We start from the raw sequence: 23,004 nt of genomic DNA, 5'->3' as shown, positions 1-23,004 counted from the left end.
AGCACAGCAGCTAACCTGTCAACCTGGATCCCTTCCGCTGCACTATGTTTTGGACTGGAACCATCTCTAGGCCTTGGTCAAAGGCCCAGCTATTCCCCTCTTGACCACACTTGGCAATTGGCTAGAACTGGTTCTGGTGCTTGCTTTTCCTCCAGTTGAAACTGGAGCATGTCCAGAGGAGGGCAACCAAAATGGTGAAGGGCCTGGAAACCATAAAGCCCTATGAGGAGTGGCTGAGGGAGCTGGAGGAGAGGGTTAAGAGGTGATATATGATAGCCATGCTTAAATACTTGAAGGGAGGCCATATTGAGGAGGGAGCAAGCTTGTTTTCTGCTGCTCCAGAGAATAGGGCCCAGAACAATGGATGCAAGCTCCAGGAAGAGATTCCCCCTCAACATTAGGAGGAACTTCCTGAGAGTAAGGGCTGTTCAACAGTGGAACAGACTCCTTCCTCAGAGTGTGGTGGAGTCTCCTCCTTTGGAAGTCTTTAAGCAGAGGCTGGAGGGCCATCTGTCAATGGGACGCTTTGACTGAGAGTTCCTGCATGGCAGAGGAAGGGGCTTGGACTGGATCAGGGCCCCTGAGGCTTCTTCCATCTCTGATTCTAAAGGCACATAATGTATCCATATACTCCTATATTATCTAGCTGGCTATATATATAATTGGATGCATATTGTATGTGTATATTTTATATTAATTACTGTGTTATATTTATGTAATATATTAATTCCTTGTGTATATGATTAGCATATATTAATATATTATTGCTACATTCAAAATATGACGCATTCCCAAAACCCTTCGAAGGGGCGGACTGAGGGAGAACCGAATTAGGACACTCTCCTCAGACAACTCCCTCCCGCCGCCAACTGAGTCTGAGGCGGCCGCTCCCTGCCTTTTATACCCGGCCCCGCCCACTCGCCACCTCACCATCTCCGTGAGGGGAAAAAACCAAAAGATCCCGCCTCCGTGACTCCTCCCTCTGGCCAATCCCTGCCTCGATACCTCCTGAGTGGCACGAAGAGCTCGACCAATCGTGAGCCCCGCCTGTGTGACTTCTTCCTCCGACCAGTCCGCGACCGGGTAGCATTAAAGGCCCGTCCAATCGGGGGCCGCGGCATACGTCACGCGCGCAAGGGATCTTGGGTTCTGCGCCTGCGCCTGCGCCGTGGCGCTCTCTATCCCAGTCCCACTCCGGCGAAGGGCTGCCGCGCTGGACTTACGGTACGTGAGGGAAGCCCAAGGGAGGCTCGGCGGGGGGTCGGTCGTGGGCAAGGGGGGGTTACTTTAGTCCCCGGCTTCGGCCTCCTCAAAGGCCGGACCCGAGGCTTTCCAGTCAGGGAGCCGTTCCCCCTTAGCAGCGCAACAGCAGCCCCATCGTCCCCCTCCAGCCCTGCTAGGAAGTCTGTTGCCTTCTGTCAGCCATTGGACCCAACCATCCTTGGCTTCCAAAGGACCTTGGTTTGGTCATTTGATATCAGAGGCCAGCTTCTTACTGTGCCGTTGTGTTCAATGGGACTAGTAAGAGCATATTTAGTAATGATAGTAATGATAATAACAATACCTCCACCTGTTGTCTGCTATGCTTTATTGTTCGACTGTTAAGAGCAGGGGTAGCCAACCCTTTTGAGCCGGGGGCCGGGTTGCTGTCCCTCAGACAACTGGGGGGCCGAAGCCAAAAAATAAATAATTAAATAATTTAAAAAAATTTTTTTTTATAAATAAACCAAGACAAATGTAGGACAAAATTTTCAAATGGAAGACACTTTTTTTAAAAAAAGGAGGACACGCAAAAAAATTTGCTGATTTTTAAAAAAATGTTAATATAAATGCATATTTCTGAGGCTTCTATAGACAATTGCCCCCCCAAAGGCCCCGGCGGCAATCGGCAGCAGGACCAGGCTGGGGCCTGTCCCAAGGCCTTACCGGGCCGCAGGTTGCCTACCCCTGGTTAAGAGCATCCATGGATTTGGGTGTCTGTGGGGGATGTGTGTGTGTCCTAAAACCAAACCTGAGTGGCTACCAAGGGACCACTGTAATAGGGATAATAATGATGATAATAATGCCCCATTGTATATAATGGGACTTGGGCATCCATGGATTTCGGTATCCGTGAGGGTCCTGGAACCAAACCCCAGTGGATCCAAAGGGCCCACTGTAACAACAACAACAACACCCCATTGAATATAATGGGACTTGAGCCTCCCTGGATTTTGGTATCCACGGAGGGGGGGTGTGTGTTCTGGAACTATACCTCAATGGATACCAAGAGTCCGCTGTAATAATAGTAGTCCTAGTAGTAGTAATGATAATAATCAATACCCCACTGTATACACTGGGACTTGAGCAACCACACGTTTTGGTATCCATGTAGCATCCTGGAGCCAAAGCCCAGCCCAGGATGCCCAGGCCACACTTTCATGATGGTAATAATAATAAATACCACCAGCACATTGTATATAACGGGACTTGAGCATCCATGAAGTTTGATATCAATGGGGCATCCTGGAAGCAAACCCCAGCAGATACCAAGGCCTACTATTATAAGAATAACAACATCCCATTGCAGATAATGGGACTTGAGCATCCATGAAGTTTGATATCCACGGAGGGTCCTGGAACCAAACTCCAGTGGATGCCAAGGGCCCCTTGTAATCCAGTCCCCATTATCCCAGTGTCTCTGAGGGGCACAAGATTAAAGAAAGCACCCCAAATATGGACTCTTTGCTTGGCTTCCCAAATAAGAAGGGCACTGACAAATCAAGAGAGCGATAGAGAAAGGGAGGGAAGTGGGCAGCTGGGAAGGAAAAAAGTGTGCCTACTTTGCAAAGAGCAAAACTGAGTCCCTCTGAAACAGCAGAGTTCTGTTGCATCTTAAAGAGGCCAAAAATGATGAATAACATGAGTTATAAATCCAAAACACAGTAATCCAGTTTGAGACCGCTTTCACTGCCCAGGCTCAGTGCTAGGGAACCCTGGGAATTGTAGTTTATTGTGGCCCTAGAGCTCTCTGACAGAGAAGGCTCAATCTGTCCCAGAATTCCCTGGCCTTGAGCCAGGACAGTTAAAGCCCTATCAGACTGGATTATTTCTGCCATGTGATTTGGACCATAGCCTGCTTATTCAATGCACAAAGTGTTACCCAGAGTTTTAGGTACTTGTTCATCATATCTGAGTGAAGTCAGAGGGACCTTAAACGCTGAACAGCTGTGGATTAACAGTAGAGGCCATTCGCCTTTTAAAAAGTGGGCTGTCACCCACAAGAGTCTTTGTTGGCCTCAACTGGCTAGTCTTCAAGACTCCTCTTTCTCTCTCTGTACTTTCCAAAAGGGGAAAAAACCTGTTGCGTGAATATATTTTAGTTTAGTCTGGTGTTTGAAAATGTTTTCACAAGTTTTCTTGCTTGTCAAGGTCAGCAGTGGGTTTCTTCCAGACGAGAACGTGATGTGAGCAAGGTCTGCCAAAGCCTTTGGGGCGTTGGAGGGCTCTTTGGTTGTACAGGCAGCCTTAACCCTTTAAACTGGATTTTTACTAACATTGTTCTTACTCTTTTATCAGCAGACTATTTTAGAATAGGCAAGCAAAACTCTTCACGAATAAATCAGGATATCAGGATATCTTATGAAGATACTGTGAAATGTGCTGTCAGACTAAATGCATTTATGTATGGCCTGTTATGAGGAGAGTTATAATATGCCAGGTTCTTGAGAAAGCAAAGGGAGTTATGTTCAGCAGCTCTGGTTTGTATTTGTGTGTATGTGGCAACTGGGGAATTGCGGATTTATAGTATTATATTTAAATGGAAAGTTAAATTAGAATCATAGAATTGTAGAGTTGGAAGAGGCCCCAAGGGCCATACAGTCCAACCCCCTTCTTCTGCCATGCAGGAACTCTCAATCAAAGCATCCCTGACAGATGGCCATCCAGCCTCTGCTTAAAGGCCTCCAAAGAAGGAGACTCCTCCACACACCAAGGGAGTGTGTTCTACTGTTTACTGCAAATTACTGTAGTTGGAAACACAGCTGCCTTGTACTGATTTGGACCCTTAGTCTCTTTAGCTCGATATTGCCAACTCTTGACTGGTAGCATTATCTCTCCTCTGTTTCAAGCAGGATTCTTTCATAGACGTGCCTGGAGTTACTACTTCCTCCCGAGGGTCTCCCATCCAAGTGCTAACCAGGCCTGGCCCTATTTAGCATCTGAAATCAGACAAGGTCTAGTGTGTTGAAGATGGTGTTTTATTAAACATAGACATTAGTAACACTCATTCCTCATGTATATATTGGAGCCTTCTGAGGAGTGATGGGAGCTATAGTCCATCTTACCCGGAAGGCATCTGGTTAGGGAAGATTGCGATGGAGCTTTCCATGGTTGGGTATCTCTAGTGTGGGATCCATTCCTGTGTACCATTTTGCAGGGCATTGGAGAGGAGCATGTTGCTTTGCTGCCAAGCTGCAGATGTGACAAGTGGTTTTGTCCCCCATGCTCTCTATCTCCATGCCTTCAGCTTCAGATGCTGTTCACCATCTTTATCAATGACTTGGATGAAGGAAAAGAGGGCATGCTTATCAAATTTGCAGATGACATCAAATTAGGAATAGCTAATAGCCCAGAGGACAGGATCAAAATTCAAAATGACCTTAATAGATTAGAGAGGTGGGCTAAAACTTAACAAAATGATTTTGATCACAGAGAAATGTAAGGTACTGCACTTAGGCAGAAAAAAATGAAATGCATAGATATAGGATGGGTGACGCCTGGCTAAACGTGTGAAAAGGATCCGGGAGTTCAAATAGGCCACAAATTGAACATGAATCAATAGTGCGATGCGGCAGCTAACAAGGCCAATGTGATTTTAGGCTGCATCAATAGAGGTATAGTGTCTAGATTAAGGGAAGTAATAGAGACACTCTCTTCTGCTTTGGTCAGGCCCCACTTGGAATATTGTGTCCAGTTCTGGGAACCACAATTCAAAAAGGATGCTGAGAAACTGGAGTATGTCCAAAGGAGGGCGACTAAAATGGTGAAGGGTCTGGACACCATGAAATCCTATGAGGAACGACTTAGGGAGCTGGGGATGTTTAGCCTGGAGAAAAGAAGGTTAAGAGGTGATATGATCGCCCTGTTTAAATATTTGAAGGGATGTCACATTGAGGAGGGAGCTAATTTGTTTTCTGCTGCTCCAGAAAACAGGACCCAGAACAATGAATGCAAGCTCCAGGAAAAGAGATTCCATCTCAACATTAGCAGGAACTTCCTGAGAGTAAGGGCTGTTCAACAGTGGAAGACACTCTTTCCTGGGAGTGTAGTGAAGATGCCTTCCTTAGAGGTCTTTAAACAGAGGCTGGATGGCCATCTGTTGGGGATGCTTTGATTTAGATTTCCTACATGGCAGAATGGGGTTGGACTGCATGGCCTTGCAGTCTCTTCCAACTCTTTGATTCTATGAGGAAAGATCTGGGGCTGTTTAGCCTGGAGAAGAGAAGGTTAATGGGTGATATGATAGCTCTGTTTAGGTATTTGAAGGGGTGCCACATTGAGGATGTAATGATCTTGCTTTCTGCTGCTTCAGAGAATAGGACATGGAGCAATGGATTCAAAGTACAGGAAAAGAGATTCCATGTCAACATTGGAGAGAACCTTCTAATGGTCAGAGCTGTTTGATGGTGGATGCTGCCTTTTAAGGCAGTCGAGTCTCCTTTGGAGGGTCTTGAACAGAGGCTGGATAGCCATCTGTCCCAAGCAGTGCTTTGCTTGTGTATTCCTGCATGGCAGAAGGGTTGAACTGAGTGGCCCTTGAGGTTTCTTCCAACTCTTGGATTCTAGGTAATTTTTTAGAGCCAGACAGGAATGTCAAGTGTTAGCTTTTCTAACACTGCCGGTATATCGGTAACCAGAATGTGTGCTTAAAGAGTTTACTGGAAAGTGTTAATAGTAACACTCTGGTCTGGTTTTATAGCTTGGTGTTGCAGTAGCTGGCTGGGAACACCTCATACCTTGGAGGTTTTCCAGGAAAGGCTGGCCTGCCTTGTTCTGCTGTCTTGACAAATCCCAGTGAGACATGATGACATCGATTTCCCACCGTTGATTAGAGCTTTCCAGTTTGTGTGTGAATTGGTAGCGCTTGTGGGCAGATGCCGCAAAGTTATTTTTAAGGCAGAGCTTGAATCTTGAGGAAGGCTGCACATACTTCAGGTTCTTGAAAGAGGATTCTGTGCTCCTCAAGTGTAGGTTTCCCTGGTCAGAGACTCTTTTACAGGATTCTTGTAAGTTCTTTGGCTTGTATGGATCAGAAAGCTAAACACAAACCTTTCTTTTTCCAATAAATGTTGGCCTCCCAGGAGTAGTGTAGTGTAGTATTGCGTTGATTGACCCATGTTTTGTGACACACAGAGCTCTTGCAGTGAACAAATGCTGACAGAGATTGAGAGAGTGATTGAAAGAGAGAGGCCCATAAATGTTTGATGCTCTTACTGTCCTCTGTGGATCCAAAGGGCAGAGATTGCTACTTCTTTCATTCTCCAGTTCCTTAGCTTCACACTTGCATAGTTACTGTGGCAAGTTTAGCTATGGATCTATAAACATAACTCAATGGCATGAGACATGTGCTTGACCTACGTTTCCCAGTAATTTGGAAGCAATGAGAGAAGCATATTTTGCTTTGGCAAAATGAAAATCTGGCAGAGTGGGGGAATGAAATGCATGCACTGCTTTATGTCCCTTAAACCTAAACATGATTTGATGGGAAGTTGAAGGCTTTCATGGCCGGCATCCATGGTTTTTTGTGGTTTTTTCAGGCTATGTTGCCATGTTAAAAAAAAAGACATGATTTGATGGCTTTAACAGCTTTAAAAGGCATCTTGGGTTGGACTGTGGACATTTCCAAGAACAGTTGTGGGCCTTCATCTTATCTCTTCCAGCACTTAATATGGTTAAAATACCATATTGATGAGCAAAGATGTTGCCACAGTATTTTGGACAATTTGTTGCTGGCAGAAAATCAGGTTGGAATTTAGTTCCCCTAAAACTTTGCTCTTTTTAAGAGGAATCTTACCTAGTGATTTGTTTGAAATATGCAGTACTTAGCTACTATGTTAGAACAAGAATATCCATTATTTATTATGATGCTCCTTTGTGTGTAATTCAAACTTTGTCCTACCAAAGGTGGAGTGTGGCATTAACCCTCCAAAGGCAGTGGGTTGCTGCCGACTCCATCAGCTGTTTGAAATATTTGTTAAACCTTTTTTAAAGGAGGCCTGAATAATTCATGTTCAAAACCATCATATTTTGATGTAATTTCCAGTATGTGGCACGTGTCCTGTTTCACGACCTTTTTTTAAATTAAAAAAAGACTTGATGTGATCAAGGAACCAATTTACCTTTATTGAAATAAATGGGGAAGTGAAAGAATCAAATGTCTCTGCCCATTCTGTCACTAATAACTTCTCAAAAGGGATCGGGAGTATGAGTTTTTATTTTGTTTGAATGATGAAGAGTGTGGATGAGTGGTTATACCACTTCAGGAGCACTGGAGTAGACTTTTTCTGTTTTTGTGGGGTGGGGAACTGGGAATCTTTATGTATATTCCTGTGCTTAAACCCCAGTGCTACCCTTTTCAAAGCCTTTCCAGATCCCTTGTACTCCAAGCACTCCTTGGAGGTTAATTCTGCTGCAAAGTGGCTGTCTCTTGACAGAGGAATTAATACACATGGAGCTAATTTGCAGGACAGATTTATTAATTGTAATAATTTCTACTGGGGGGCTGGCATTAGCTGCATGAGGCTGTTTCCTGGAAAATATCAGAGAGTCTTGCAGCACCTAAAGTGTAATATTTGGCATAAGCTTTTGTGGGCTGCAGCCACATCTTTGGAGGCAATCTGATGTGATCAGTAAAATGCTGAGAAGACAGCGTGACTTCAGAGAGGGTCAAAAGGCCATCCTGAATGGAGGAAGCATTTTTATGGAGCTTAAAACAAAGAACAGAGAGTCAAGATGCCAGCTAGCAAAAGGAGGTGGGCAGAACAGACTGTTGGCAGGAAAGAAGGAAAAGAAAACAGATGCAATCAAGGAATGAAGGTGTCTCTCACTGGGCTTTCATCAACTGGATTTTGTCCATCTTCATCTAACATTTCTGCCACTTCATTCTTTCCAGCCAGCTGTCTGTTCTACTTTCCTTCCTTCTTAGCTACCTAGCATTTTGATTTCCTGTTCCTTTTTCCTGAAGGAGCTTCCTCTGGGATCTTGGGCCAGGGATAGCTTTGCATGGTTGGCAGTAAGGAGTTGAATTGCCAAAGGTCTTTTTGGAGGTGCTGACACTTTGACCAGTGAGGGAGCATGATGCATGGGGAATGAATTTCCCTCTGAAAGGAGCTAATCAGTCTTTGGCTGCACTTATCAGTCGTGAATTACGTTCCCCTTTCCCAGGGAATGGGGGAATATGTCTGTCTGTCTTGACAGCTGCAGACTACCTCATCTGTAGGAGGCTGACCTGGTCAGTATATACAGAACTTAACCCAACATACTACGATCAAGCAGATGTGTGTCCAACTAGCTAACCATGCCTCCATGGTAGTTTCTGGGGCATCAGAAAACAATAGCCCCAGGGATCATCTTGGAACATCTAACATGCTGTTTTCAGGCTCTATCACTCCTTGTTAATTAAGATTACTGGTTTCTTGCAGGGGTACAGTAAATGCAGCAATTACAGCATTAATTACTTTTTTTCCACTTGGAAGCACCCCCTCCGAGGAAGAGAGAGCTGTTGGGTGTGATTAACGGTCCCCACAGGAAGCCTAGAGCTGCAGCATTTGCGTCTGGAGTCGAAACAAGCTTAATTTGCTCTTCTTTTCATTTTCCAAGGGTTTCATCATGGTTGTGGCTATTCGACAAATCGCTGTGTACCTCTTCCTGTGGGCCCTCTGTGTCCTGAGCAAACCCACTGAGAAGAAGGACCGTGTCCATCATGACCCACAGCTCAGTGACAAGGTCCACGATGATGCACAGAATTTTGACTATGACCATGATGCCTTTCTAGGGGCCGAGGAGGCCAAGACCTTTGACCAGTTGACACCAGAAGAGAGCAAGGAGAGGCTGGGGTAAGAGAACCTCGGTATGAATGACATGTCCCGGGGCAGGCATTTGCTTTCATTTCTGCTCTGATGCATGGGTACTTCTTGTTTTTTAGAAGGCCTGTGGTAGACACGAGGCCGCTTCAGCTTGCCATAAGCCCTTCCCAGAGTGTAGGCACACTTGTGAGCTGGCAAAGTGAACACATTCTAACATTTTGGAGAGTGCTGTCCATCTACAATGGATATTTCCTTGTGTTGCACAAGCCAGCTGCGCTACCCAGTTTTCCTTTACCCAGACTTTTAGCCCAGTAGTAGCTACATTTACTCAGAGGTAAGCCCTGCTGAATTAAAGGTAACTCAGGCTAAGTATGCTTTGACCTTGACAGTGACCAGTGGCTCTCCCTCTGCAGTGGGAAATGCTCCCTTTCTGCTAACGCACACAAACACACACATGGACATAGTCTCTGTGGCCAAGTGTCAGGTAACAGTGCTGACAGCTGTGGTTATATTTGGCTGTGCATTCTTAAACTTTTGCTGGCCCACACATGGGAGCTTTTCTTGGGAGGAGAAATCTTGCAGATTTGTCTTGTGAGTAGCACTGTAGCACCCAGATTTTCTGAACTTGTCACACTGACTGTTGACTTCAGTATTAGACAAAAAGGCTAGGATTCAATTTTTCTTCGTGGTGGTTTAAATGGAAATAGTGTTCTTTGTTGCTTGTCCAGCAGTATCATCTGGCTGAATTATTTCTTTTCTGAGAGCTATCGTTTAATCAGAATTCATAAAGAACTGTATTACTTTGCATGGCCAGAGTCTCCATCCAAACTGGTCTGGGGTTTTGTTCTCTTGCTGAGGGGATGTTTGTCAAGCAGGTCAGGCAGATTGTAGGGCACTTTCTGAATCTTACCCTGAATTATCACCTTGTTTGACCTTTCTTTGTAGATTAAATGTCAGTTCTAAAACATTTGTTGCTGAAAGCAGAGGAGAGAGGAAGGGCACAGCTGTAATGCCTGGCAAGAAAGAGTTTCTCTGTGGTTCACTTGGCAAGAAAAAGAACCTCACACTTCAAAGGAAAAGTGCTAATGCAATACAAAGTCTCTTTACTAGAGAGTGGCAGGCAACAAGCTTAAGAAGAACAGCTAAACTCGTTTATTCAAAAACAGTAAAAGTGTTAACACTGGTACAGTCTCCTTGCTAGAAAGTGGAAGGCAACTAGCTTGAGAAGAGCAACTGAACTATTTACTCAAAACCAATAAAATTACCTCCCATCCCCATCCTGTCCCAGTCATGCTTTTTGGTTGTTCAGCTAAAGCAGATCTTTTCCTCTTTTCCTCTGGCTGGATATCAACTTCCTCACCAGGTCCAACCTTTTTGAGTGATTGTCAGAAGTAGTGACTCAAAACTCCAAAGGCACTCACCCACAACAAAACCATTAGTAGTCCATCTAGCAGTGGAGCGGAAGGAGCCCTGTGCCTCTCTGTGGCTTTCCTTTCCTCAGCACTCCAGAGACCAGGGCTGTTCATTAGGCTGTTAGATTTTATTAATTACATGTTCCAAGCTGTGGCTTACATCTTGCAGCATGTGGGAAGTATCTGGGTCAGTGCCTCTGGGGCATTTGCAGGGGACCTTTGCTTGTAGTGTAGAATAAGAGACAGCAGGGAGAACCATTGAATGTCTGTGGGCCACGGCCAAGCCCTGGCAGGCAACGCCAGTGCCAGCTCCCCTCTGCCAGTTGGTTGCTCACTGGGACTTTTTAAAGCTAAAGCTTCAGCCTGTTCCTCTCTGATGCAGAAAAGGGTGAATGAACTTTTTTTGTGGGCTGCTGAGTGAGCTCCTCTAGGCCTTCCTTCTTCCACTACAGGCGTTCTACCCGTGTCCCTGTCTCCCAGTGCGTGGTCCTACTTGGTAGGTCCAGGTTTGTTTCTTTTAACTCTTGCTGGCTTTTTCTGCCTTTCCTACAGAAAAATTGTAAGTAAAATAGATGAAGACAAGGATGGGTTTGTAACTCCTGAAGAGCTAAAAGACTGGATTAAGTTTGCCCAAAAGCGCTGGATTTACGAGGATGTAGAGCGCCAGTGGAAGGGGCACGACCTCAATGAGGACGGGCTCATTTCCTGGGAGGAGTATAAAAATGCCACCTACGGCTACATCTTAGGTAGGTCTCTGCTGTAAGAGTGTTGCCTGACCGGTGCCTTGAAACTTGCTGTTTTGTCTTGTAGAATGATTGTAAATAAAATAGACACGGATAAGGATGGGTTTGTGACCGAGGGGGAGCTGAAGGACTGGATTAAGAAGGCACAGAAGAAGTACGTATATGACAATGTAGAACACCAGTGGCAGGAGTATGACATGAATCAAGATGGCTTGATCTCCTGGGATGAGTACAGAAACGTGACCTATGGCACTTACCTGGGTAAGGGGTCAAGTTGTCGAAGCCACAGAATTCCTGATCTCTTACCGATAAAGCAGAAGCCAGAGGGTGCCCTTCCGCAGATGTCTGAAGTGCGCTGGGGTGGGGTCCAGCTTCTCCACTCTTGAGAGAATTCTATGCTGTTCCTCCTTTTGGAGGAGAACTTTCTCAATCAATTGACTATTCCTCTTAATCAGATCGACTACAGTATTTCACAAATTTATACTCACAATGCTGAAGAAACCCTAAAACAGTTGAGCTCTGAATAGAAATGCAACTTCATACCTCTGCTTTATTGATGCTTTAACAGACTTCCACAAATTCCTATGAACAGTCATACTGTAATTCCATTTAATGTTAACCTTACTTTTCCTCTTGTTTTTGAAACCTTTCCTCTCCCCAGTTCTTTGCCTTCCAAGTGTGTTGGACTGTGGTTTGGCTTTGTTCCTACAAAGTTGTAATCCAACACAACTGGAGGATACCTTCTTGGGATGGGTCAAGTCTAGGAGCACTTAGTCCTTCTCTGCAGGGCTGGTGGCACTCAGGAATGTTTTTTTTCTCTAGGGCAGGATTGGCACTGCTCTACTCTGAAGGTCTGATGAATACTTGGGAACTGTGCTAAATCCAGAGCTGGAAAAATTACTTTTGGAGGACTGTCACTCCCAGAATTCCACAGCCAATCCCAGCTGAGGGATTCTGGGAGGTGTACTTAAAAAAACCCTACATTTCCTTATCCTGTTGTCTGGCATCACTTAATGGCTAGGCTTTCTGGGTGTACTATGCACAACATAACATGAGCCAGAAACTTCCGGAAAGGTCCTCTCAGTTGCTGTTTGTCTTCTCATTCTTCGACAACATGCCAGTGTGAAAGGAAAAAAAATTCGGAGAGGTTCACAGTTGCATTTCCTATCACGCAACTTGATGGCAATGTGGCCAGTTCATGTGTGTATGAATTGCTAGTCCTCATTTCATCATTTATGAAGTTCATTGGCAATAGAGTTCTGCTTGGGTCACTCTGCCCCACTTGACCACACTGTGGTCCCATGAGGAGAAAAGAACAGTGCCATACCAAGAGCTTTGGGGTTCAGAGAAGCTGGGACAAAAATGTAGCATGTTAAGTGCTGCAAGAAGTGAATATTCCCCAAAAAGAAAAGTCTGCATAGCAGGATTCATTGCACTGTTGTGTAAAGCAGTGATTCTTGACTGTTGGCCCATCAGATGTTTGGGACTTTAGTTTTCAGAATCCCTGTGCTGCATTGTCCTGGGGGGGATTCTGGGAGTTGAAGGTCAAATATCTAAAGGCCCAGGAAAGTTGAAAAGCACTGCTGTTGACTTCTACGTCATTCACAAACCATCTTTGAATTATTTGCAAACCTACTTAGCTTGCGCTTCTTGGCTTTGGAGCAATTGAATTTGTAAAAGAGCTACCCCAGTTACATTGCACCATAGGCTTGTTGACCTCCCCTCTCCTTCCTATTAATTCATATATGAATGTTTTGTTATCTGAAGTTGTTTCCAGATGAAGCTTTTATTTTGTAATTCCCGACTTCAAATAAAGAATTGGCCAGAGGAGTGGAAAGCAAGTGACAGTCTCTTCCAGCCCACTACTACTACTTCCTGTTTTCTTATCAGAAAAAAAAATTGTTAAAGAGCAAAAGATGAAATAGGGGCATAATTGATTTTGGAGCTCTTTCTCTGCAAGCCCCCTAAGTCAAAAGAGCAGTTTGGAACAAAGCATTTGTTGTGTTTAAACTGTTCCCAAATGGAAGCTGTTCCTTGATGGCCAAGCAAAGAATTGTGGCCATCTGAATTTTGTTTGGCTCCTCTGTGCCCACGCCTTGGCTTGAAAATACCTAAACAACCTACAGCCTTCCCCTCACCCTTGGTGCTGGGAAGTGGGGATTAGATTTCAGTTACTGCAATGATTCACACCTAACTTTGTGGCTCCACAGTCGGGAAAGAAGTCTGGGCACTTGTGATGTTTTCTGGAGTGCAAAAGTACACTTCATAAGCCAAACCAGGACATTGAAGCCTGTGCTCTTAGTCACTTCCTTAGGATAAAGAAATCATTTGCATGCTGTGCCACCTCAAAATGATTCCAGTCCTAACTGCTGTATTCTGTCCCCTGCCATTCCTGGGCACCCAACTCTTTCTGCAATAGTAGTGATAGTGTAGTAGAGTTGTAGTAGAATTCAAGTAGGTCTTGAATTCACACAGCCTTTCTCTTGCCATTCAGATGACCCGGACCCAGATGATGGCTTTAATTACAAACAGATGATGACGAGAGACGAGAGAAGGTTCAAAATGGCTGATAAGGATGGTGATCTGATTGCTACCAAGGATGAGTTCACGGCCTTCCTGCATCCTGAAGAATATGACTATATGAAGGATATTGTGGTGCAGGTGGGTGGGGTGCCATGTTCCTCAGGCTTTCTAGCAACCATGTGCCACTTAAAAGAGGGTGCAAGTGTGATGTATGTGTTCTTCAATCAGCATCCTGGCTACCTGAAGCCTTTGTACTATTTCTGACATGTATTCTGGCCAAAAGAATGAGGGTTGGTAATTAGGGAATTTAAACTTGGTACAGGGCTAAGACTCTTAGTGGCACCCCATTCAGCCAGTCTTGGGGTGCTACTAAGAGTCCTAAGAGAATGGGGCACAAGGAAGTTAGTTTGCAAGCTTGGGTGAAAGTTTCCAGTCCCTTCCCCTTCTCTTTTAGGTTGTTAGAAGTAGTTTTAGCGATTTTAACTTAGGACCTGTTATACATCCTCCTGGAAATAAACACTTACCTTTTTGTTGTCATTCTGTGGTAAAGCAAAGAAAGGTTGGGTCCTGCTTAAGAGTGAAAAGTAATGGTCATCTTGATTTTTCTCAATAGGAAACCATGGAAGATATTGATAAGAATGGAGATGGCTTCATTGACTTGGAAGAATACATAGGTAAGTGTTCCTTCACTTTGTCTCTCTGGGTTTGTGTTGCTGTTATATTTTGTAGGCCTATTAATCACGTTGTTTGGGAGGGCTTTTGCATCTGGTGCGTTCCAAGCCTTCATGGAAAGATGCCCTCTTATTTCTTCATGTCTTGAGAACCAGAATGGAGTTACTTTGTTTTTGCTAATTCCATGGTAAGCAAAGCAACCAGCCTGGAGGCCATTCCTTTGCACAAGAGGCAGAGGCTGCTCTAATGTTTAGATTTCCTGCTTGGTAGGGGGTTGGACTGGATGGCCCTTGCCGTCTCTTCCAACTCCATGATTCTGTTTCTCTGCCCAGTTTGGCCTTTACCAAGTAGAAATTGGCTTTGCCCCATGGTTTTTTCATACACTGGAACATTTTTAAATGGAGAGTGGGCCTCAAGATAAGGGATGCTGGGAACCCTTGTGCATAAGTTCCTGTTTCTTAGTACACAGTCTTGGAGGTCCAAACAGGGTGTTGGTACATATGGAGCTTCATAAACACGATGACTGGAACTTGAGTGAGGCTAGAGCAATAGCCGCCTGAGACAGAGGATAGGGCTCAAGACACAGGCTCAGGACTTGGCCATCCAGCACTTGTAGTATTTTTTAGATTGTAAGCCTGAGGGTGGGCAACTGTCTATTATCCTCTCTCTTGTAAGCCGCCCGGATTCCCAGTGATTGGATGGCATATAAATAAATCCTATTATTATTATTATTACTACTACTACTACTGTGTGCATTAAGACATAGGTACAGAGATAATGGCTTTTCTGATGAGAAAACAAAGGCAGCAGCACAAGGAGTTGCCCTCCAGATTCTAGCAAATTTTTTCCTATGTACCAGAAAGTGGAAAGTGAGGCCACAGTCTCATTTCACCCCCAACCCACTTTTGTAGCCTCCAAAGAGCCTCCAGAACCTGCCCCCTTATTAAAAAAGAATTTCCCAGGCTCATTTTGAAGTGGGGGGGGGGGGTTGGCCTGAAAATGGCCTTGAACCACTTGCAAATGCTGTGGTTTTGCTCACCCACCCCCAGAGACTCCCAACATTCTCCAAGTTGATCAGAATCAGCTGAAAAATGTGAAAAGGAGCCAGGTACAAGTGTATCGCTTCCAAGAAGCCTGGAGATGAAAATTGCCCCCACTCCTTACAGTTGCCCTCCCCTGCTTTATAGCCGTAACTGTTATCATCATCTTTATCTCCTCCTCTGGCATTCATCTGGAAATTGCCATCCCTGTCTCTCCTTAGAATATGAGCACCTCTTGTCAAGTGCTTGGAGCAACCCTCAGAACAGCAGATCAGCCAAGGGAAAGCAGAGCTGTTTCTGTTTGGCCATCCTTTCTGTGACAGGGAGCCAATTCCCACCAGAGAGGTTTTATTGCCACTATCACAAAATACTTGTGTGTGTTCATGCTCACCTGCTTTCAAGTTGCCTGTCAACTTATGGTGACCTCATGAATTTCATAGGGCCTTCTCAGGCAAATAATACTCAGAGGTGGTTTTGCCAGTTCCTTCCTTTGAAATTTAGTCTGCAGCACCTGGGATTCGTTCGCAGTATCCCATCCAAGTACTAACCAGGACTGACCCTGATTAGCTTCTAAGATCAGACAGGATCTAGTGCCTTTATGTAAATCATAAAGCACAGAGTTGGAACTAGCCACAAAGGCCATCTCACCCAGCCTCTTTCAGGAAAAATAAGTGGCATTCCTGTTCCGTTATATTTTTTTTGTTCGTTTGTTTTGTAATTCTTACACGCTCAGGGTCTGAGCAGCTGGAGAGGCTGAAAGTAGGATTAGGTTACTGAATGCGATGACAAGACTTTTTAGGCCTAATCTGTGTGTCCCCTCACCCCGTAGGTGATATGTATAGCCATGATGGTGATGCTGAAGAACCTGAGTGGGTGAAGACGGAGCGAGAACAATTTGTAGAGTTCAGGGACAAGAACCGCGATGGGAAAATGGACAAAGAAGAGACCAAAGACTGGATCCTCCCCTTAGACTATGATCATGCTGAGGCAGAAGCACGGCACCTTGTGTATGAGTCGGATCAGAACAAGGTGTGGAAGGCTTTGTGGAGTGGTTGGATTCTGCAGTCCATGCCAGTGGGAATCATTGGGGCCCAGATGATGCCTGGTGATCTTTCTCAGTAGTGAATGGGAGATTTGGAGCTGGCTCTTGTCTTTGCCTAAGATAGGAGAGGTTCTTGATTATTTCGGCCCATCAGGGTGTCTTCAAATGTGCCCTAACCAAATATTACCCATCCATCCTTACTTACTTTGTTAAAAAGCCCACCTTTCTTCTAATATAGAATCCAAGGTGGCTTACAGCACAGATCAAAACCATTTTTGGTGCAAATTTTTTTTAAAAAGTAATCATTCCTATTAAAAAGAAATCTAAAAAGCATTTAACATATAACAATGAAGCTGAAAGTGCAGCACTCCCATTAAAAGCTCCTTCAGCCACAGCCAGTTCCTTTGCCATCTACATGCTGGCATCTGCTCCTTGTGGAGTAATCCCTGCCTTCTCTAGGCCAGTTTTGCTGGGGCAGGAGCTTACAGATTCTCATCTCCTAGCCTCACCTCACTGATTGCTGGGGCCAGATAAAATTGTGTCTGGTCTGAGGTGGTTCTGATCAAGTCCTGTTGAAGCACATGGGAGCCATGTAAGAGCACAGCCCCTGATGGTTTCAGAAATCTTCCTGAAGGATTGGGCCCTCACTATTTAGCAGTATTACCATAAGCTAAAGGCCTGTGTCCCACAGGTTCCTCGTGAAATCAGGTAGATGTTTGTTGTTGTTGTGTATCTTCAACTTACAGCAACCCAAAAGTGGGGTTTTCGTGGCAAGTTTTGTTCAGAGGGGTTTGCCATGGCCTTCCTCAGAGGCTGAGTGTGGGTGACTGCCCCAGCTTTCCCAATGGGTTTCTGGCTGAGCGGGATTTAACCTCTGACCTCCAGAGTCATAGGACAATGCTCAAAAGGCTGCACCATGCTGGTGGCTGGAAATCTGAACTCTCACCTGTGATCTTTGTTTCTTCCTTCAGGACGGCAAACTCACCAAAGAAGAAATTGTGGACAAGTACGATTTGTTTGTGGGCAGCCAGGCAACGGACTTTGGCGAAGCATTAGTACGACACGATGAATTCTAAACCACAGAACCCTCTTTCTTAAGAAAAAGGAAAAACAAAGTAATTATTTTTTACTGTTTCTGGAGTAACATAAGACACTCTCACTACTACTACAAAGACTGGCAGTTTCAGGCAACTACATGGGGAAACAACGACAATAATAAATCTCTCCAGTCTTTGCTTCATTTCTCCCAAAGAGATGGGAGCTCAGTGTTCTAAAAAAACACCTTTCAGTTGCCACACTTTGGGGTGTTGTTTGTTTTTGCTTTATAGATTTGCATGTTGTTTTAATGTCTAACAAGTTCTGTTTATTTTTTGTATTACTTTTGTTCTGTGAGAGGAGGAAGAATACCTTTCCTGAAACATTAGCAGCACTGCCTTCCCCATTGTGTGACCTTTCCATTCTCCCTTTTAAAAACTCCCCTGTCTTGAGCTACAGAATCTGGTCACCAAATGCCATTGAACAAAGAGGGCCCAGGAAAACAAAGAACAGAAGTATGTTTGTATTTGAGGTTTTGCCTTCTTCAGCAGCCCGGCCTTGTGCGCATGCAGTTCCACTTCAGTTTGCTTCTGCTGTCCCTGACAGTCAGCACAGGGATTTCCTCAGTATTCCTCTTAACCACTTGAGTAGTCAGGAATGCTTGGATCAAGTCACATATTTGGCTTCCTTGAATCACAGGAAAAGTGGGGTCTCTTCCCTTCATAAGTGTTCATTCCTGGGGCTTTTCCAGCTCTGGAAGTCAGCAGCCTTCACCCCTTCCCTTTTTCAGAGCAGGAACGGAGGTGATTTAACCAGTGCTGCTGCGACACTTCTGTTTGAGGTATTTCCCGAGATTTGGTGTGTTAAGGGAAGACGGGCACCTCTACCCCTTTCTCCTCCAGACTGAGGTCTGCTGCTCATAGTATGTAGTTTGAAGTTGAGCAGGTTGGATGAGACTTGCAAACAGCAAATGCCCAACCCAGAGCTGATCTCTTAAGGTAAAGAGGCAGTAGGCAAATGCCGTTTGGAGGTAAAGACCTTAAGGAAAACAGTGGGGCAGTTAAAAGCTTCTGGAAATTCTGCAGTTTTGAAGTGCCTTTATTCTTGGGGGGCAGGGGAAGGAATAAACCAGGTTTCCCCACTGAAGGGGGAATTCACTGAAAAATGAATCCCTGAACGTCATGTAGAGAGAGATCCACTCTTCCCTTGTGTGTATCTGGTTGATGAAGCAGCAGCAGCAATTCAGTATTAAATGCCTTTTCAAGCAGTATTTGGGATCTTCCAGTGGGCTTTTTAAGACTCCTGGCTGCTGTATCAGGGAGGGCCTCACCCTTGTTTAAGGAGGCAGTTGGCACCCTCTTTTGCTCTTAGGATGTAACTTGGGAAGTTCGGCTCATCTTTCAGCGATATAATTTGAGGGCAGAATAACATTGATTGGTGTTACTTGCATCCTTTTCTTCCTTTAGCACTAGTTTGCACAGACTGTGAGGTTACTCATTCTTTGTCCTGGGTAAAGTCTGTGGAGAAGTTGAGTTGGCTAAAGCCAGGGGCTCTGTTGGCAGATTTGGGGTTTTTTTTTTTTGGCCAGCCCACCTGCAGTTGGTCCCCATATAGAGGCTTAGAACAGTTAAAATGTAATTTGTGTTCCTGTTTTTGTGTCAGCAAGCGTGGCATGGCTGATCTCTTTAAGCTGCTGCTTCAGGTTAGCTCTTTGAAGACTAGCAGCCCGCAAACTGTTTGAACGATCCGAGTTGCTGGGTAAGATTTTTTTTTCTTTTGAATAGTGGTGACTAGTTGAATGCCTGAAGCACTGTCTCTTTCTGCTGATTTCATGTAACTGTGTTCAAAAATTCAAACAAAACACACATCCTGGTATAGTGAACAAGAAAGTTACTTCTGTACCAATGAGAGCAAAAGATAAATACCCTGGCCAGGATTTTTTGAGGATCTGTGTATGCCATTCAGCTGTTATTGGTGCTGAACTTGGCTGCTGATGTGAAACAGCAGAAAGTGTCTCTTCCAGTCAATAATAACGTCCATGATGTTGGAAAAGAGAGCCAAGAAGCTAGGTAGGTCGAGCCCTCCAGGAGGCAGGAAAAGTCATGGAAGAGAACAGACGCTCTTGGCTTGCCTCACATTAACACTAATGGCATGTCTGCACTGCAAATTTCTTCCTATCCTGCCATCTTTCCATGTTTAAGAGCACACCTAAAAGTACTGTATCCACGTTGAGCCTGTGTTGGTCCCCTGCTACTCTCAACTGCAGATCTGGAAACATGGGGGCATTCGTAACCCTGTGCCAGGCAGTCTCATACAACACACACACACACATTTGGTGCAGGTGCTTTCAGACCTTGAACCTCCAACTCTATCTTGGGTTGCATCTGCACTGCAGAAATAATCTAGTTTGACACCACTTGAACTGCCATGGCTCAATGCTATGAAATTCTGGGGAGGGTAGTTTAACACCAGAGCAATGGCGTTCTCAGAATTTCATAGCATTGAGCCGTGACAGTTCAAGTGGTGTCAAACTAGATTATTTCTGCAGTGTAGATGCAGCCAATGTGAGCCAAAGGTTTAAGACACTGTGTTGCATGTGTGTGCAAAGAAAAACACTTAAAAAAATAAATACAAGACTTGTGGCTGCCTGTGGAGAGATAATTCTAGATCGAGAATTGGTGTCTTGAGTTCGATATTCTGGTGTGTTTTCCCTTTCACGGTTGTCTCATTATTAGAGCAGATATAAAGGCCGGTGGCGGAAGAAATGGATTCACCTCTCCCAAAACACTTCATTGGCCGCCTTTTTTTGGAGGGATTTTTTTGTAGAGTGTAAATGGAGTTTTATATAATGTACAACATACAGATAAGAATGGTGTCTTAATAAAACTGTTTACATCCCTTACACCTTTGTACATGTTCAATTGTGTGTATGCCTGTGTCTTTATGTCATTCTTGCTTAGAAAGTGTACCTTTGCTTAAAAACAAGAAAGAGCTTTGTTGGGTCTGATCCAGAACATGGGAAAGTTCCATTTTCCTTCTTTCAGACTATTAGCTCACAGAAGTCCCTAACCAGCATAGTCACTGCTTTATAGCCTAAATCAATTTTACGTGGACCTTGTTAACCACCTATTTTGAAGCTATATTGCGCGTGGGATGGAGGTGTCAACAACTTGATTTTAAAAGGAAAAAATGTGTGAGGTTTCTCTCTGTCTCTGTTTTGCAGATGGTCCCTTTCAGTTACTGCCAGCACATCTCAAACAAATCAAGTGTGAGGATAGTTTGGGAGCAAGAGGAACCATTCCTAGACTGACTAGCCAGGGATGGGACATGATCTTCCATGAGAGATAAATGCATGTACTGTAATTGAAATTAAGAGCAGCCGGCATGGCATAGTGGTTTTGAGTGTTAATCTAGGTCTCTGGGGATCAAGGTTCGAATCCCCGCTCAGCCATGGAAACCCATTAGGTGACTTTCGACAAGTCACACTCAGCCTCAGTGGAAGGCAATGGCAAGCCACTTCTGAACAACTCTTGCCGCAAAAAGCCCTGTGATAGCTTTGCTTTGAGAGCCAGGGTAGTTTGAGTGTTGGGCTTGGACTCTGGGAGCCTCAGGTTCAGATCCCTATTCAGCCATAGAAACCCATTGGGTGGCCTTGGGCAAGTCACACTCTCAGTCTCCAGGAAGGCATATCCCTTTTGTACAAATCTTGCCAAGAAACCCCCATGATAGCTTTGCCTGAGGTTCGCTGTAAGTTGGAAAGGACTTTCAGGCACACAGCAGCAGCTACAGTTAGAAATTGATTCGCCTTTTGTAATTTGAGACACCTTCTGTAACATGCTGCTCAAAATGGCTGGAGGGGGCTATGGTAGAAAGTCAACATGGATGAGAAGAGGACGGATATGGGTGTCTATTTGAGACACCCATATCCATCCACAGCCATGGCAGGAGGGTTGAGAGCAGCCCAAGGAGGCCAAATGGGGAGAATGGGGCTTCCCCCCCCCCCCGGCCAGATGTGAAGGCTGGATTGCTCTGCTAAGAACAACCAGTGTGCCAAAACATCTGCAATACTTAAAGCTCCCTGGTGCTTGGCCTCAGCCCACATTTCCATCTTTTACATTATGGGAGAGTGTTGAAACCACCATTTCCCTGCTGCTTGCACTGCAAACACCCAAGCCACCTTTTAAAGGACACATGACTGCTCTCCAACGTCACATTGCATTGCAATGCTTGTACTTGATTTATTGTAGAAGCTGGTTAAGAAAAAAACAAAAAGGCGGATATACAAGCCGTGGCAGATTCTGCTGGAATATCATACATGCTTTGTACATGTTTTTAAAAAGTTCTCAGTGTCTGAAGGAGAGAACACGTTCTGTCATTCATCCAAAGCTTAAGTGAGGCCGAAGGATTTAGCTGTCTTCAGTAAATTGTCGTGTTGCGTTTGGGCTGCCAGGACGATAAGATGCAAGGCTATTGCAGTGTGTGTAACTTGGTAGGTAAAAGTAATTTTCCAGATCTTATGTCACACTTTAGGTTTTCCTAGCACTGCCAGGTGAGGGAAGAGTTGGAAGTGTGAACTACATTTTTTGGAAGTGATGTTTTTTGCCACAAGCCAATGGTGCAGAGACTTATTTATCACAAGGACTGCTAATTGGGCACAACTGGCCTGGTGTGAAGTCGTGGTGCCCATTTTCACAACAGCATTGCTCCTCCAGATCCGGGATCAGTAGAGGCAGACTCCTGATATGTCTGTTGTGATGTTCATAGGGAGTGTGATGAACGTCCGTCGAAAGGCGGCTGATCCAAAAGTCACAGCAATAACAGCAGCAAATGAAGGCAGAGGCCTATACAGTAGGCTTATCCTCTCCCCCAAAACCTTTAAGACAAGTGCGTATTTTGAAAGACGCTGCACAGGTTTTTGAAATGGAAATTGCCAAAAATGAGGATGCCACTGGAAAGATTTAGCATTTGTTGGAAGAGAGCCAGGCATCCTTGTAGGACAGACGTGGGACCCATGAGTCCCTCCACATCTTACTAGACTTCGCATCCTAGAATTTCTCACTATAACCACTGTTGGTTGGGGCTGCTGGGAATTGCAGTCCAATAACATCTGGAGGGCCAGATGGTTCCCACCCCTGGTGAAAGAGGACAGCTGTCAATGACATGAAACTTAAGAAGTCAGTACAAAAAAGTGGAGAGTCTTTGGTCTACACTTTTCTCTGACTAGGACAAAAGTGGCATGCGCCACGCACATTGTAGCCCTCCGGAAAATACCTGGGACTGCAGCTGTCAGTGCACCTCACCATTGGCTGTGCTGACCAAGGCTACTAAGAGTTGGAATCCAACAAGATCTGGAGGGCTGCATAATTTTCATCTGCAACTCCTCGCATGAGGTTCCTCAGGGAAGAGAGGGCTTCCTCATCACTCACCATCCAGATCCAAGAAAGAAAGCTCTGGAGACCTTCCCCATGCAAG

The 23,004-nt window shown here is 44.9% G+C and overlaps 1 protein-coding gene across 2 annotated transcripts; it reads left to right on the top strand.

Annotated features, from left to right (window-relative positions):
* The first annotated feature begins 1,100 nt into the window (after positions 1-1,100).
* Positions 1,101-20,434, top strand: CALU (calumenin). Of its 2 annotated transcripts, none has more exons than XM_042468498.1 (7): positions 1,101-1,224; positions 8,860-9,095; positions 11,288-11,481; positions 13,715-13,881; positions 14,357-14,417; positions 16,285-16,484; positions 17,469-20,434. In XM_042468498.1, exons 2-7 carry the CDS (start codon positions 8,869-8,871, stop codon positions 17,571-17,573), a joined length of 954 nt encoding a protein of 317 aa, XP_042324432.1. In that variant the 5' UTR covers positions 1,101-1,224; positions 8,860-8,868; the 3' UTR covers positions 17,574-20,434. The 2 variants fall into 2 exon arrangements, with proteins under 2 accessions (XP_042324432.1, XP_042324431.1); XM_042468497.1 differs by lacking the exon at positions 11,288-11,481 and adding an exon at positions 11,030-11,223.
* Positions 20,435-23,004: the final 2,570 nt, after the last annotated feature.

This window comes from Sceloporus undulatus, chromosome 5, assembly GCF_019175285.1.
Source record: "Sceloporus undulatus isolate JIND9_A2432 ecotype Alabama chromosome 5, SceUnd_v1.1, whole genome shotgun sequence".
Taxonomy (NCBI): Eukaryota; Metazoa; Chordata; class Lepidosauria; order Squamata; family Phrynosomatidae; genus Sceloporus; species Sceloporus undulatus.
Note: the sequence above shows the minus strand (reverse complement) of the source record. Positions and strands in the feature narration are given on the sequence as shown.

Bases quoted from the DNA above. Each gene is read 5' to 3' on its own strand.
- CALU (XM_042468498.1), top strand. From the start codon at position 8,869: ATGGTTGTGGCTATTCGACAAATCGCTGTGTACCTCTTCCTGTGGGCC. The intron at 9,096-11,287 runs GTAAGAGAACCT...TTTGTCTTGTAG, and splicing joins GAGAGCAAGGAGAGGCTGGG to AATGATTGTAAATAAAATAG. The intron at 13,882-14,356 runs GTGGGTGGGGTG...TTTTCTCAATAG, and splicing joins TGAAGGATATTGTGGTGCAG to GAAACCATGGAAGATATTGA.